Source organism: Heptranchias perlo, chromosome 24, assembly GCF_035084215.1.
Source record: "Heptranchias perlo isolate sHepPer1 chromosome 24, sHepPer1.hap1, whole genome shotgun sequence".
Lineage (NCBI taxonomy): Eukaryota > Metazoa > Chordata > Chondrichthyes > Hexanchiformes > Hexanchidae > Heptranchias > Heptranchias perlo.
In genome coordinates, this window is record NC_090348.1 from 31618153 (window position 1) to 31634777 (window position 16625).

The 16625-nt window shown below is 42.4% G+C and overlaps 1 protein-coding gene across 1 annotated transcript in view; it reads right to left on the minus strand.

Annotated features, from left to right (window-relative positions):
* pcloa (piccolo presynaptic cytomatrix protein a) overlaps positions 1-16625 on the minus strand; it is a 428697-nt gene that overhangs the window by 88793 nt on the left and 323279 nt on the right. Inside the window, exons 12-13 of the mRNA XM_068005288.1 lie at positions 2941-3049; positions 592-659 (exon numbers count right to left, since the gene is read on the minus strand). Of these exons, the coding sequence (XP_067861389.1) occupies positions 592-659; positions 2941-3049 (177 nt within the window). The remainder of the gene's footprint in view (positions 1-591; positions 660-2940; positions 3050-16625) is intronic.

Sequence of the window (16625 nt, forward strand, 5' to 3'; positions counted from 1 at the left end):
TCTGATGACACTCTGTGTGTGCCCTGGGGTGGTTTTATTATATTTTATGGGAGCCAGTGCTTTAGGCCATCAGTACCGTTATCAGAAAGCAAGAATAGACTGTACCTATTTAGTCATTGTTAGATGAGGTCTGGGAACATGATCTGGATGACTAAATGAGCAGGATGGACTCAGTGAACCTTTATGCTACCTACATTCTTATATTTATCATCACCTCCATTTATTCATCACCTCCACTACATCACTAAGTCTCCTCCTTTTCATAATGTAACGCTTCTCTCCTTTGGGATCCATACAGTGTTCTCGGGACAACTGGGTGGACTGGCAAACTTGCTCTTTGACCTGCCAATACTAGATAGCTCAGCTTAAACCATGTGGGAGATCATGGCAGCAAACCTGCAGTCTACCGCTTGTTGCATTAGGTGTTAGTTAACCAACATACTGCATCACCAAACCAGCCCACATCTGTTCAATATTAAAGCATACTTACTGTTCACGATAATTTCAGACATTATATTTCAGCTGATGTTTAGTCTTTACAGTTTAATAACAGATATTTTACTTAGCATAAACACTTGTAATTTTTCCTACCAGCCTTTGCTTGGTCGTGCAACTCCAAATGCTGGAGGTTCTCCGAATCGGATAGCATGTTGAGGTCCCTAAAGGAAAATATTAATAGAATTTTCAGATCACTGTAAATAGCCCCATTAGCATTTTACTATTTAATCGCAAAGATAATATGAGCAGTGGTTAATGATACAAGGGCAGTTTCCAGGCATCCTCCATTACCGATGCACCAATAAACTGGCTGTAGTGTAGTGCCAAACAGCTAATGGATGGGTTTGTTTAAAGTGAAATCTTTATTATCTGAACAAGTTTGAACCATTATTATAATGCATTAGATTTTATACCAGTCAATTCAAACAGTAATTAACCATGTATCAATAAAGGTCAATGGTCATTGATTTCTCTACTGCAAATGCAAAGTGATTTGTATTTTAATTACAACTGTAAATGAGCTGAAAGACCTTTACTATTATGGCCCATTAATAGTGGTCTCTAGCTGTAAAATGCTGCTCATGTTAGAAGTTATTGCTTTAATTCATATATTGTAGAAAATTGGGGAGCAGAAATAATGGCCCAAATCTTGCTGGAGCAGGGCATCTCGCGGTGCATGCCGTTAGTTAGATTTTCCCTGCACCCTTCCGCGTGAAAACTTTTGCCCTGTAACTTGCTGGAAGTGCGAGCTGATAACGGTGTGGCGAGGGCAATGGGCCGTCTGAAACGTAGTGAACGGCGGGACCAACAGTCTAGCTCTTTAACCTATGAGATTTAAGGATTGAGAAAGAAACAGAGGAACAACAGAGAAGGAGGGTGAATTAGAATGGCTGAATTAGAGTCAAATCAGATATGGAAAGAGAAATAAAGACGGAAAGAAAGATTGGATTGAGAGAGAGAGAGAAAAAAAGAGACAGAAAGGAAGAGTAAGAAAAACATTAAAAATTTTAAAATTAATTTACTACATGCAGGAATGAGACTCAACAGTTTAAATAGTTCCCTTTCTGGGCTGGAGAGATTGATTGGCATTGCATTAACAATTATCACGTCGTTAAAAGGGTACTTACGCTGTTAAGTACGAGCTCTAACTTTCTGCGGCGAGTTTAATTTGAGTTGAATGTGCAAATCCAGCAAGTTCTTAAAAATAACGGGGAGGCTTAGGGCGAGATGCCGTTCGTGCGAGGCAAACAGCAGAGCGGCATAAATCGACCAGCAAGTTATGGCGATTCGCAACTCATGGCATATCTCTTCTTTGCCTGAACTTGCTGGCCGATTTGTGCATTAATAACGACGTTATTTTTCCAGCAGGACTTGGGCCATTGGCTTGTTCTTGAGATGGTGAAGCAGCCAGCCCTCCCCCTATTCTCCAATAAACAGATAAACAAATACCATGGCATAGTACTAAGCAACACAGACCTGGAGGTTCCCAAATTTCATCCTTGAACTTTGCTGATTTAACCAGTCTCACTGGGAATTGCTATAAGAACATAAGTAACAGTAGCAGGAGTAGGCCATGCGGCCCCTCAAGCCTGCTCCGTCATTCAATAAGATCATGGCTGATTGTTTACCTCAACTCCACTTTCCTGCTCTATCCCCATATCCCTTGATTCCCCCAAAAATCTATCCATTTATATCTGGCTTCAGTATCCGCAAGTTGTGGTAGAGGGAAAGGCAGAGGGAGGGAGAGGGGTTGTGTTGTCATTGGTGCCATTGTCAAGTGTCTAACTAGCCCTGACTGCAGGCTCACGCAATGACCATTTGAGGGAAAGTCATTGGTATATGGAATCACACTCCAGAATGAGTTGCTCTTTTCAGTATAGGAGGCAAAGGAAGAAAATTATGGGAGATGAGATAATTCAATATGGGCAGATAGATCCATTTAAAATGCTTTCTATGGTTGTTGATTTTTCTTTCAGTTTTTGTTAGCTGTCATAATTATAGAAAAACATCTTTTAACCTCACCCTCAGTAATAACTTAGGTTGAGGTTTTCTTTGAAATGCTCAATTGTTGTTAGTATGTTTCATGAACACTCTTTGTATATCAACATCTTTATCGTATTCATGATGAGGATTTAGGCCTGAGACAAAATAAACATTGAGGTACTGATACTTACTTTGGGAAGAATGTATAGTTTTAAGCTAAGAGAATAATATGCACAATTATTGATACTAAATGTAATTTTTCCTTATTGAAGGAACAGCTGAAATAAAAAGGCATCTCACTAGTATTGTAATATTCCTTTGTATTTTAATGCACACCAATTATGGGAAATTATAGCGGTCTCATGTAACAAGGAGTTTTATAAAGGTTTCACCTTAACATGATATAAAATAAAAGGCATGAAGTTTGAATGGTAAACAGAAAGGTGGGGAAAAACTCACAGTCTTACACATATTTCAGCTTCCCCAATTGGTACACCAATGATGCACTGTACTTCCTCATAGGTTTTACCAGTCAAAGGAATTCCATTCCATTCAAGAACTTGCATTCCTACCAAACAAAAAACACAGAGTGAGACAGTCAAAAAGCTCACAAGTACAGTATTGGCTATATATGAGAATCATCCAATTCTTTTAATCCTAAAGAAATCACTTCATCTTCAATTAACTCTCCATCCCATAAAAGCCTGTCATAATCTATAATGGTAAACAGTGTGAAGCACTGCCCAGAGCAGCAGTTTATTATTTCAGTTAGTGGGCACTAATATATTTAGCGGATATGGAAATGATTGCTGCTGAAAACCATCTCTTTAGAAATACCACAATACTGTGGAGTGTGCCAAAGAAATACGTTGCAGCATCCAAAATGTCTAACTAAATTTGGAAGACATTAATAGCTAAAACACTTTAATGGGTTAAAGAGTTGTTTCACAGCAAACCTAGGGAAAATCTTTTTGAAACACAGCAAACATGCAATTTTTTTTTAGTACTTTTACATATTAAATCAAAACACATTTCAAATTTTTCAGAGAATGGTCAAAGACAAGAAAAAGCGGTAAAGGTTAAGCAAAACAACTGATACTCCAACTTGCACTTACAGTAATGTTAGCGAGTCAATAGAAAGGGTCGGTAATTATGGCCAAAAACATTGAGTGCTGCACAAAATAAATGGCAAAATAAAAATTACAATAAATATGCATTTACAAAGAAGACTATCTTTTCCATACTGGTATAGTCTATCTTGCATTTTCTTTTTTTTCCAAATACAATAGCCTGCCAGCATAACATACGAGACAGCTTATAAAACACGCTTTATATCACACACCTTTAATTGAAAGGCAGTTTTTGAATAACTTGCAAACAGAGGACCACAAAGAGGGTTTATTGTAGATTTTATCATCATCAATTGCACAAATCTTCCCATATTTCTTTTGCATTAGCTATGTTCACAAAATCTTTTCAGCTGATTTCAGACACTGATATTCCCACGGGTACTGCCCGTGCTAGGCTGCGATCAGTTGACAGCAGGTATGCTTAGAAGAAGTCAAACTAGGCAAACTTATTTTGCTATCTTGAGATATGATCTGCCTAGTGGCCTGGCTGAAAATTGACATAACTCACCACAAACAAACATGGGGGAAATTCAAGTGCCATGCAGCCTGTGGTAATTGCTTGGCTCTATCTACATACAATTCTTTTCTATTTCTTGGACACGCAGTTCAAATGCGGTCAACGTTATCTGCTGAATCAGAACACCTGAAGCATCCCGGTAGGCTATGAGAAACTTATGACTTGCACATTTGTACCTGGGACAATTTCTCTTGAGTCTTTCTATGGTCATAGAGACATCTATCTTCATCACATTTGCTCACTGTTACACCCTGTTGTTATGCCACCTGTTATATATAAAAAGGGATCCTACAGAACAGATTTTAAAACTGTGGCTGTGGCCAAAAGAACCCTGAGGTTCCAACTCTGAAGGCCTACTGTCACATGTGAAGCAAAAATCAATATATCAACTCAGCTGGTTTAGACTCCTTTGTATTCAAACACAGAGTTCAAAAGCAGTGGTTACATCTTTATTCCCAATCATAATCTAGAACTTCAGCATCAAAATCTAAAATATGATGCGATTTTAAATTTTAAGTCTGTTCTACGAATAGCATTGTAACCTTTCTGATATTTGGGACAAGACCAATTGACACATCAATTGAAACTGAATAACTATTGTTTTTGAGATATCAAGTATTTTACAACATGTAGTTGATAGTTTGCATAGAAAGCTGGGATTTTAACATTTAATTGAGCCATTTTAAAAGACTCCTGTAGAAAGAGTTCAGCAAGGAATTTAGCAAGGACGAGAAAAGACCAAGGCCCATCTAGTTTGCCTTTTATTATGCTGATACAACGATAATGGAGTTGTTGACTAATCATAGCAATCAATCTCTATCAATTAGTCTACAACAGACCGAGGAAAACCCCAGTGGTGGAGAGCTTTGGGAACCATAGGTCCTAAGTCACCTTTTTCCTCCCAAGCATGCTACACCTTACCACACATCATGTCTCAAAATACTCATATGCTGTATCCCAAAATGTTATTTTCTGAAAGAAATCTCTCTAATTTGCATTTGAATGACTCAATACTCTATGAATGAATCGAGGTTTTACATTTCATGAAATGCTCGTTACAACTTCAGTTCCAGTTTATAGAATTTAGTACCGCAAATTTATGAAAAGCCGTTTTGCTAACTTGAAGCACTTTATATTATTATTGACTCTACAAAAATAATAAATCAGAATTTTGATTGCTCTTCAGTTTATAATTTGAAAACAGCGTATGTTCTTGTGTATTCCTACAACTACAACTTTCACTTATATAGTGCTGTCAACATAGTGAATATTCCAAAGTGTTTCACAGGCAATGCAAGAAAAGGGAGAGGATTTAGGGAAAGTGGCTGACGATGCAATTAAAGATGTAGGTTTTAAGGTTAGGATTTTGTTCTTGAACTTTTAGAAAACAAAAATGATGGAAATGTTTATGCTTTGTCAAATAAAAATAGTTTTTAAAGCAAACAGCACCACAATATTTTGAAATGTATAAATGGAGCCCATTTTTGTGAACTTTTGCCCAACACTGTACAGTTAACGAAGATTTTTTAAAGTTATTTTTTTGCTCACACACTGAGCTCCATTCTAGTAAATGTCTTTCTCTATTCTATTTTTCACTCTCTGGGAAAAAAACCCACTATGCAATCCTATTTATTTCAAATGTTACCCTGTTGAGGCAAAATAAAAATCATTGACAACTACCAGTGTGCAGTCTAAACCAATTGTTCAGACTGTGATTAGAAATATTGAGCTTGTAAACTATTTACTAGCTTACAATGAAAGTCTTAGACCTTTTCTTTAGAGGACTGGTCTTTTTTTGGGGAAAATTAAATAACTGATCATTTTTAAGTGAGATTCCCATATACTCTTGAATATGTGGTGCAGAAGAGATTTATTAGAATGGTACCAGGGATGAGGGACTTGTTATGTGGAGAGACTGGAGAAGCTGGGGTTGTTCTCCTTACAGCAGAGAAGATTAAGAGGAGATTTGATAGAGTAAATAAGGAGAAACTGTTTCCAGTGGCAGGAGGGTTGGTAACCAAAGGACACAGCTTTAAGGTGATTGGCAAAAGAACCAGAGGCGACATGAGGAAGAAAAAAATTACGCAGCGAGTTATTGTGATCTGAAGTGCACTGCCTAAAAGGGTGGTGGAAGCAGATTCAACAGTAACTTTCAAAAGGGAATTGGATAAATACTTGAAGGGAAAAAAATTGCAGGTCTATGGGGAAAGAGCAGAGGAGTGGGACTAATTGGATAGCTCTACCAAAGAGCCAGTACAGGCACGATGGGCCGAATGGCCTCCTTCTGTGCCGTATCGTTCAATGAATCAAGCATTTCAAAAATAGTGTGGTTTGAATAAAAAACATTTCATACTGTATATGTAAACTACATAATCTTTGAATAGAAACATGCTGAGCATAAATATACATTGGTGCCTCTGGGAAGTAAAATGTTTACAATGGTTTAAATGACTTAATCGTAAACCTGCATTTTTGTTATCAAGTCCTATAGTTCTCTAAACCACATGAACTGACACAATGCAGTTATATAAGCCTATTTCTGATATAAGTGAGTTGTCATCTGAAATCTTCTCTCTCCTACTTTAGTGAAATTGTTAATCCACTTATTTTAATCTGATTAATGGACTCCATTAAAGGAGTGAGCAATTTCAGATGCACTTGTTAAGTTGGTAACACTAATTAATAGGATATCGAGTTTTCAGAAGCATTAGAAACAGCAAAATAATTCAAATTCATCGAGGCACAGGGCTGGATTTTGAAATTGGGTGGTATAGTGGAGGAAAATGGAGGAAAAATGGGCAGGGAGGCCAACCGCTGGATCCCTGCCTCTGTAACTATCGCTGGAACTGTTCCTCCTCTCCCCCCCTACCCTAGCAGAGTACTTGCTGCCTGATCTTCAACTGCCCAGTCGCATTTAAATGATGGTAGAGGAGTGGGGGGAGGGTGTAGGGTCATGGAAACTGGCAGATTTTGCTGCCTCCCACCTGAAGTACTGCCAACCCCAGCAACGGCAGGAGAGGGGCAGCAATACATGATAGGGCAGTGACAGAAAGTTTGTTGGAGAGAAAGGGCCTAGTAGTGGTCATCTCTCTCTCTCTCTTTTGACCCTATACTTGTTCTTGGAGGGCCCATGAAGAACTTATCTTTTAATTTTTTTTAATACAACCTATGATTCACTCTTCCCCCTTTAATCCAGCCATCTGCTCGTTCTGGTGCCACTGAGTTTGCAGTTGTAGGCTTCCTCTATGTGACACAGATACTACCAGCTGCCTGCCCTGCATCTCCAATGAACCCCTTTCCAGGGAGATGGGTCAGCACCACGGTGGGATTGGGCAGAAGTCCCATCCTGTCCCACCTCTGGGGGTGAACCCATTCCAGAGGAAAATATCCAGCAAGAAACATTGGGACAGATTCTTTGTGCCCCTGCCTGCCGTAAACAGGGTGGTAGTGGCCTGAAAATGGCATTGGTCACTTACCGTCCCGCTTCTGTTGGCGCTCTGGCCACCATCATTTTGGGTAAAGTCCGGAGGTGGGCAGTCAGAATGCCCGCCTGCTTCAGGCAGGTGGCCACTTGTAATATGCAAATCGGGGTCCTATCATGTACATAGGATCCCAATTGCAATTTTGAGATACAAATGGGAGGAGCATGTTCTGTCCATTTGTGCCGGCACTGAGTGGCCTAAGCAGCGGTCTTTAAAGGAATGCTTCTCCTGGGCCCAGAAAAAAAACTCCAGCCCCCTGGAGGCTCATGTGAGGCCCCCCACCCAACCTCCTGGAATTGTCTCCCCCCCCACCTGGCTCCAAATGTTGGCTGGCTCTGTGTAAATTTCCCTCCCTCCCCAGCTGGCGAGTTGCTTCATAGCGCTGGGGTGCTGCCCGCAGCTCACCAGCTGCATGTAAATGAGGGTTGGGGCAATGGCTCGGGCTTTATGGCGGTCACAATGGGCAGGCAGCTGGCACTCTCTGCTCGCCGATCACCTCATATAAAAACAGCCCACATTTTGTTAGATAAGAGCAAACAATCGTAATACTCTGTAGTCCTATCGACATTAATGGGTGGAGCAGCAGTGCAATGACATGGGGGTAGAAAACTAAATATAATTTTGTGTCTGTAGTCCCTCATATGCATAAACCACTGAATTAGGGAGAGTTGGGGAATTTAGGAAGTCGAGTGGGAACTGCGGAAAGGCAGAGCATTGGGACGTAGTTTGGATGGGCAGGGTGCTTCAGTCCTGTTTGGTACAATTTAGTGCCTGTCTTCATATGATGTCTGTCTGATCTCAACTGTGCGATTGAGGCAGGGGGTTAGGCAATGAATGGAGGTTAAATACTTCTCTGTATGGAAAGAAAGAAAGCTGAGGATATGCCACCTTTGACACTTTTGTGTACCTCCTAATGGTCAGCTTAAGAGCAGCATTGACAAAGTCATGGGTGCATACTGCCCAGTTGCTGGTTTAGTTGGACATCAGTCCATAAAAAAGCAGAACTTAAAAATAAACCCTGTTATTGTATAACTGAATTTTGAATAGCTGTGCACATATATGGGTGGGCAATTACAGATGTACACTGTTGTACAAAAATTAATTAGATTGGACTGCAATGAACAATGAAGTGTTAATTGGGCCTCTTTAGATGAAAAACAAGAAGTATGTATTTCACAGGAATAGAAAGGGGTCATAATTCTGCAAGTGAAATCATAAGCATGTTTATAAGGAGCATGATGTGGAGATGCCGGTGATGGACTGGGGTTGACAATTGTAAACAATTTTACAACACCAAGTTATAGTCCAACAATTTTATTTTTAATCCCACAAGCTTTCGGAGGCTTCCTCCTTCCACACCACCTGAGGAAGGAGGAAGCCTCCGAAAGCTTGTGGGATTAAAAATAAAATTGTTGGGACTATAACTTGGTGTTGTAAAATTGTTTACAATTATAAGGAGCATGTGAAGGTATGACTTCACTACACCTAGCAAATGCTCCAATATGTGGACTGCAAACTGTACTCCAATTAAAATCAGTCTCATTAGTAGACAATTAAAGGAGAACTATATTTGTCTGAATTAATTTTAGAATGGAGATCACTGTTCATTAATAATAATAAAAACAATCTGTCATGTCTCTCAGTCATTCCTTACTTCGATGTTTTATCCGCATCTGCATTTTGTCTGTGTATATCTATATATATATATATATATGTACCAAATCTAGACACGTAGATAAATATACCAAATTCCCCCATTCATGACATCATGGAATTGCATCATGTCACTGCAGGAAAATACAAGACATCTGATGCCAGGATGCCAAAGAACAAATGAAACCTGTGGTATGACTGACCATAACATAGTTCTTCATAATGCTTTTTGAATTCAAAAATACTAAAAAAAATACTAGTTTATCTCCCACAACATGGCTAATATCATAGTATCATAGTAGGTACAGCACAGGAGGAGGCCATTTGGCCCATCGTGCCTGTGCAGGCTCCTTGAAAGAGCTATCCAATTAGTTCCATTCCTCTGCTCTTTTCCCATAGTCCTGTAAATTTGTTCCCTTGAAGTATTTATTCAATTCCCTTTTGAAAGTTACTATTGAATCTGCTTCCACCACCCTTTCAGGCAGTGCATTCCAGATAATTAGAACTTGCTGTATAAAAAAATGTTTCCTCATGTCGCCTCTGGCTCTTTTGCCGATCACCTTAAATCTGTGTCCTCTGGTTACCGACCCTTCTGCCACCGGAAATGGTTTCCCCTTATTTACTCTGTCAAGGTCGTTCATGATTTTGAACACCTCCATCAAATCTCCCCTTAACCTCCTCTGTTCTAAGGAGAACAATCCCAGCTTCTCCAATCTCTCCACATAACTGAAGTCCCTCATCCCTGGCACCATTCTAGAAAATCTCTTCTGCACCCTTTCTAAGGCCTTGACATCCTTCCAAAAGTGTGGAGCCCAGAATTGAACACAATACTCCAGCTGCTGCCTAACCAGTGTTTTATAAAGGTTTAGCATAACTTCCTTGCTTTTCTACTCTATGCCTCTATTAATAAAGCCCAGGATCCCATATACTTTTTTAACAGTCTTCTCAACTTGTCCTGCCAGCTTCAAAGATTTGTGTGTGTGTACCCTCAGGTCTCTCTGTTCCTGCACCCCCTTTAACATTGTACCATTTAGTTTATAATGCCTCTTCTCATTCCTCTTACCAAAATGTATCACTTCACAATTCTCTGCATTAATTTTCACCTGCCCATTTCATCAGTCTGTCTATGTCCTCCTAAAGTCTATTACTATCCTAGTTTCGTGTCATCTGCAAACTTTGAAATTATACCCTCTATAGCCCCAAGTCCAAGTCATTAATAGATATCAAAAAGAGCAGTGGTCCTAATACTGACCCCTGGGGAACACCACTGTATACTTCCCTCCAGTCTGAAAAACAATCGTTCACCATTATTCTCTGCTTTCTGAATCCTTGCCAATTTTGTATCTATGCTGCCACTGTCCCTTTAATCCCATGGGCTTTAATTTTACTAACAAGTCTATTATATGGTACTTTATCAAATGCCTTTTGAAAGTCCATATATACAACATCAACCGTACTACCCTCATCAACTCTCCCCATTATTTCATCAAAGAACTCAATCAAGTTAGTAAAACACGACTTTCCTTCAACAATTCCATGCTTTTTATTAGCCCATACTTTTCCAAGTGCCAATTTATTTTGTCCTAAAAGTTTCCCCACCACTGTTGTTAGGCTGACTGGCCTGTACTTACCGATTTATCCCTCTCCCCTTTTTTGAACAGGGGTGTAACATTTGCAATCCTCCAGTACCGTCCCCATATCTAAGGAGGATTGGAAGATTGTGGCCAAAGTCTCCGCAATTTCCACCCTTACTTCCCTCAGTTTCCTAGGATGCATCCCATCTGGACCAGATAACTTTTCCACTTTGAGTACTGCCAATCTTTTAAGTACCTCCTCTTTATCTATTTTTATCCTATCCAATATCACTACTACCTCCTCCTTTACTGCTACAATGGCAGCATCCTCTTCTCTGTGAAGACTGATGCAAAGTTTTCAGTTAGTACCTCAGCCATGCCCTCTGCCTCCACAAGAAGATTTCCTTTTTTGTCCCTAATCGGTCCCACTCTTCCTTTGATTACGCTTTTACTATTTATATATTTATAAAAGACTTTTGGGTTCCCTTTATATTAGCCGCTAATCTATTCTCATACTCTCTCTTTGCCCCTCTTATTCCCTTTTTTAGATCTCCTCTGTATTTTCTGTGTTCAGTCTGGTTCTCTACTGTATTATAAACCTTACATTCGTCATAAGCCTCCTTTTTCTGTTTCCTTTTAATCTCTATATCTTTAGACATCCAGGGAGCTCTAGCTTTGGATGCCTTTCCTTTCCCCCTCATAGGGATGTGTCCACTCTGTACCCAAACCAACTCCTCCTTGAAGGCCTCCCATTGTTCAAATACTGTTTTGTCTAACAATTTTTGATTCCAATCCAACTGGAGAAGGTGCCTTTTTAACTCATTGAAATTTGCCCTCCTCCAGTTAAGCATTTGCACATTTGATTGTTCCTTGTCCTTTTCCATAACTATTCTAAACCTAATGATATTATGATCACAGTTCCCCAAATGCTCCCCCACTGAAACATGCTCCACCCACCTCACTTCATTCCCCAGAACTAGATCCAGAACTGTTTCCTTCCTGGTTGGGCCGGAAACACACTGTTCCAGAAATTTCTCTTGAACACCTTTCAGGAATTCCTCCCCATCTTTGCCCTTTACACTGTTACTGTTTCAGTCGATGTTGGGATAATTGAAGTTCCCCATTATCACTACTTTATAGTTCTTGCATCATTCTGTAATTTGCCTGCAAATGTTCTCCTCTATTTCCTTCCCACTATTTAGTGGCCTATAGTATAGAAACATAGAAAATAGGAGCAGGAGTAGGCCATTCGGCCCTTCGGGCCTGCTCCGCCATTCAAAATGATCATGGCTGATCATCTAACTCAGTACCCTGTTCCCGCTTTCTCCCCATATCCCTTGATCCCTTTAGCATTAAGAGCACTATTGTACACTACTGTTCCTTATTTCTAACCAAATAGATTTTGTCTTTGACCCCTCAACTGCATCATCCCTTTCCAGTGCTATAATAGTTTCTTTGATCAATACTGCCACCTCCCCCCACCCCCCTTTCAATCCTTCCCTTTCCTGAATATCCTGTAGCCAGGAATATTAAGGGATCAATCTTAGGACGGCCGAGTGGGTGCATTCGTGGCCGGGGGGGGGGGGGGGTCCTAAAATTGGGGAATCCCGGAGGGGGTCTGGAGCCCGGCTCCAACCCGCCCACTTCCGGGTTCCACAATGATGCAAATCGGTGCACACGCAGCCCCCGCATGCGGGAATCCCACCGGCAATTAAAGCCAGTGGGATGACAGTTTAGATAGTTAGGGAGGTACTTGAGGTCGTTGACAGACCTCATTGGGAAGAGATTTTAGCAGGGATGTGATTTTGGACTCTCCTCAGCGTGTTTCCCATGCTGTGGGAAACACTCCCTGTTGTTGCAGACGTGTTTCAGTCAGCAGCCATTGGGAGATGCACAAGATTCCTTGACAGTTGGGGGGAATACCTCATTCATTGCAGCAGGGCACTCTGTCAACCCAGACAAAGTTTTGACTGCCACACCGTTGTCTCCACACTCAAAATTATTACATCATTCCCTAAACTCTGCTGTCCAAACACATTTACCTACTTTGCGGACCCCCTCACACTCACACTGTCAGGATTGGGGGGGGGGGTTCCCTAGCTGCATTCATCACATCATTGGAGGAGGAGCAACATTACCAGCCTCACCAGGCACGCCGTCCACCTCCGCCACATGGAGCTACACAACACAGTGCCGCGCAACAGGCACCTGCGCAAAGTAGTCGTGCAACTACACATACACCCACTGTAGGGTGACCCAATGGGTGGCATCAAGGGTGTTCATGGAGAACCTCATGAAAGGGCCTTATTGCACAAGCCAGTCAAGAATGGCCAAAACGTGGCAGTAGTGGTGACAATATAATATGTAACGTGAGTTGATCAGAAATCAAATATAAGTAAAAACCATGAGAAATCCTCAAACACCCTTGTGCATCCCCTTCATGCTCGCCCTACGCTTCCGACTACACATACGTGATGCATGCCCTGTGGCTGCAGCACAGGTAGTGGCAGGTTGGGTGAGGCTGACCGTGAAAGAGATGCATGAGAGGGTGAGTATGAGATAGAGCCAAGAGATTGTATGAGGATTGGGTTGAGTGCTAGTGGTGGGATGAGTACTGGCGAGGTGAGTAAGTGCAGGTAAGATGAGGATGAGGGTTCTGTGGGTGTGAGGAGTGATGTGATAGAGTAGTGTTGGCAGTGCGGAAGGAGATATGGGGTGGGGGCGGTGATATGGCAGACGGAGTGTAGGGGAATGCATAAGAGTACTCACTTCGGCTGACTTGGTTAGGTCATTGAAGCACCTCCTGCACTGTATGCAGGTGCGTGATATGTTGGTGGTGCTGGTGACCTCCTCTGCCATCTTGAGCCATGCCTTAGTGGTGGCAGAGGCAGGCCCACTTCCTCCCGTCTGCCGGGTGGAAGATCTCCCTCCTCCTCCTCCTCACCCCATCCAGTAAGACCTGGAATGAGGCATCATTAAACCTGGGAGCAGCTTTCCCCCTGGGCTGCTCCATGCTGTAATTTTGCCTATTTTCTGCAGCATCAGTCAGTGGAGGACTGTCCCTTTAAATAGGGCTCCTCCAGCTGACAGCCTATGATGCGGGTGCACAGTCCGCCCGCAGCGTAGCTTTCCAGCGTGAAACCCGGAAGCCAAGGTAAGTGGCTTCAATTTACTTACGATCGCGTGCCAAACCCACTGATTTCACTGGGCGCGTTACCCACGCGCCCAGTCGACCCCCCCACTGCCAACCCGCCTCCCTCCTAATATCGGGCCCTAAGTACCCGATCATCCCCTTCTTTGAGCCAGGTCTCTGTTACTGCCACTATATCATAGACCCATGTGGCGACTTGAGCCTGCAGCTCACCAACCTTATTCACCACACTACATGCATTTACACACATGTACTCCAATCTAATCTTAGATTGCCTCGCATTTGCCCCCTGTCTGATCCCTCCTATTTCTAAACTATTCTTTACTTTGGTACTACTTGTCCCTCCCAGTCCTCTGTGAACCTTGTTTCTCCTCTCTAATGTTTCATCCTGGTGCCCATCCCCCCACCAAATTAGTTTAAACTGTCCCCCACAGCACTAGTAATCTCCCCGCAAGGACATTGGTCCCAGCTCTGTTGAGGTGCAACCCGTCCATCTTGAACAGATCCCTCCTGCCCCAGAATTGATCCCAATGCCCCTGGAATCTGAACCCTCCCTCCTGCACCAATGCTTAATATACAAAACTAAAGGTTAAAAAATCTGTTTCTTTCTTTCTGTAATAATGGAAATGAAAATCGGGTGATTTCTATAATGAGTGCCAGTCCACAATGGGTGGCGAGTTGAAAATCCACCCCTTTATCTCTGCTTTTCTCTCACTAATTCTTTATTTCCCACTCCCTGTCATTCTGTTTGTCTCGTACTTTTTCTGTCTCTCTCTTTCTCTTTGTATGGCTCACACATTTTCTTTTGTTGCTGTCCATGTTTTTCCATTGTCTCAGACCTTTTCATACACCTTTTTTTCTGCAAATTGGCCCTCTGTCACTTCTCTCTCTTATGCATGCCTCCCACTCTCTCTGTATGTGTCTCATTTATGTTCTTTCACTGATGTACCAAATTTATATCCTCCATAACCTACTCACCGATGTTCAGTTTGGGTTCCGCCAGGATCACTCGGCTCCAGACCTCATTACAGTCTTGGTCCAAACATGGACAAAAGAGCTGAATTCCAGAGGTGAGGTGAGAGTGGCTGCCCTTGACATCAAGGCAGCATTTGACCGAGTGTGGCACCAAGGAGCCCTAGTAAAACTGAAATCAATGGGAATGAGGGGGAAAACTCTCCAGTGGCTGGAGTCATACCTAGCACAAAGGAAGATGGTAGTGGTTGTTGGAGGCTGTAGGAGTTCCTCAAGGCAGTGTCCTAGGCCCAACCATCTTCAGCTGCTTCATCAATGACGTTCCCTCCATCATAAGGTCAGAAATGGGGATGTTCGCTGATGATTGCACAGTGTTCCGTTCCATTCGCAACCCCTCAAATAATGAAGCAGTCTGAGCCCGCATGCAGCAAGAAATGGACAACATCCAGGCTTGGGCTCATAAGTGGCAAGTAACATTCGCGCCAGATAAGTGCCAGGCAATGACCATCTCCAACAAGAGAGAGTTTAACCACCTCCCCTTGACATTCAATAGCATTACCATCACCGAATCCCCCACCATCAACATCCTGGGGGTCACCATTGACCAGAAACTTAACTGGACCAGCCATATAAATACTGTGGCTACAAGAGCAGGTCAGAGGCTGGGTATTCTGTGGCGAGTGACTCACCTCCTGACTCCCCAAAGCCTTTCCACCATCTACAAGGCACAAGTCAGGTGTGTGATGGAATACTCTCCACTTGCCTGGATGAGTGCAGCTCCAACAACACTCAAGAAGCTCCAGGACAAAGCAGCCCGCTTGATTGGCACCCCATCCACCACCCTAAACATTCACTCCCTTCACCACTGGCGCACCGTGGCTGCAATGTGTACCATCCACAGGATGCACTGCAGCAACTCGCCAAGGCTTCTTCGACAGCACCTCCCAAACCCGCGACTTCTACCACCTAGAAGGATAAGAGCAGTAGGCACATGGGAACAACACCACCTCCATGTTCCCCTCCAAGTCACACACCATCCCGACTTCATCGTTGCTGGGTCAAAATCCTGGAACTCCCTACCTAAAAGCAGTGTGGGAGAACCTTCACCACACGGACTGCAGCGGTTCAAGAAGGCGGCTCACTACCACCTTCTCAAGGGCAATTAGGGATGGGCAATAAATGCTGGCCTCGCCAGCGACGCCCACATCCCATGAACGAATAAAAAAAAAAATCATTTTTGAAGGCTAGGGCATTCAACAAGATGGCAGCTATCAGGTGCTGGGTTGGAGGTGGGTAATAGGGTTGGGCAGGGAGAGGCTGGGCTGGTTTGGAAGAGGCCAGCTGAGAGCTGCAGTAGCATGCACGGGGAGAGAGGAAAACTAGTGGGCTGGGTGGGAGTAAGTGCTTTGAGTGGAGATGTGGGTTAGGAGGCACATCACATGACTTGCTGATTGATGCTGCTTGTAAAAAAAAATGAAGCAGAGAAGCATCAGGATCAGCATTGAGCAAATCAATGATTCAAAAATGGGATTAAGATAAAGAATGACTAATTAGATGGGTAACATGTTCACTTGGTTTAGATCATTGAATATCTATGTTCTTTAACTGCTGAATTCTACCAGAACAAAAAACAAGCTGCTGGAAAAAGGCACACACCGAACATGT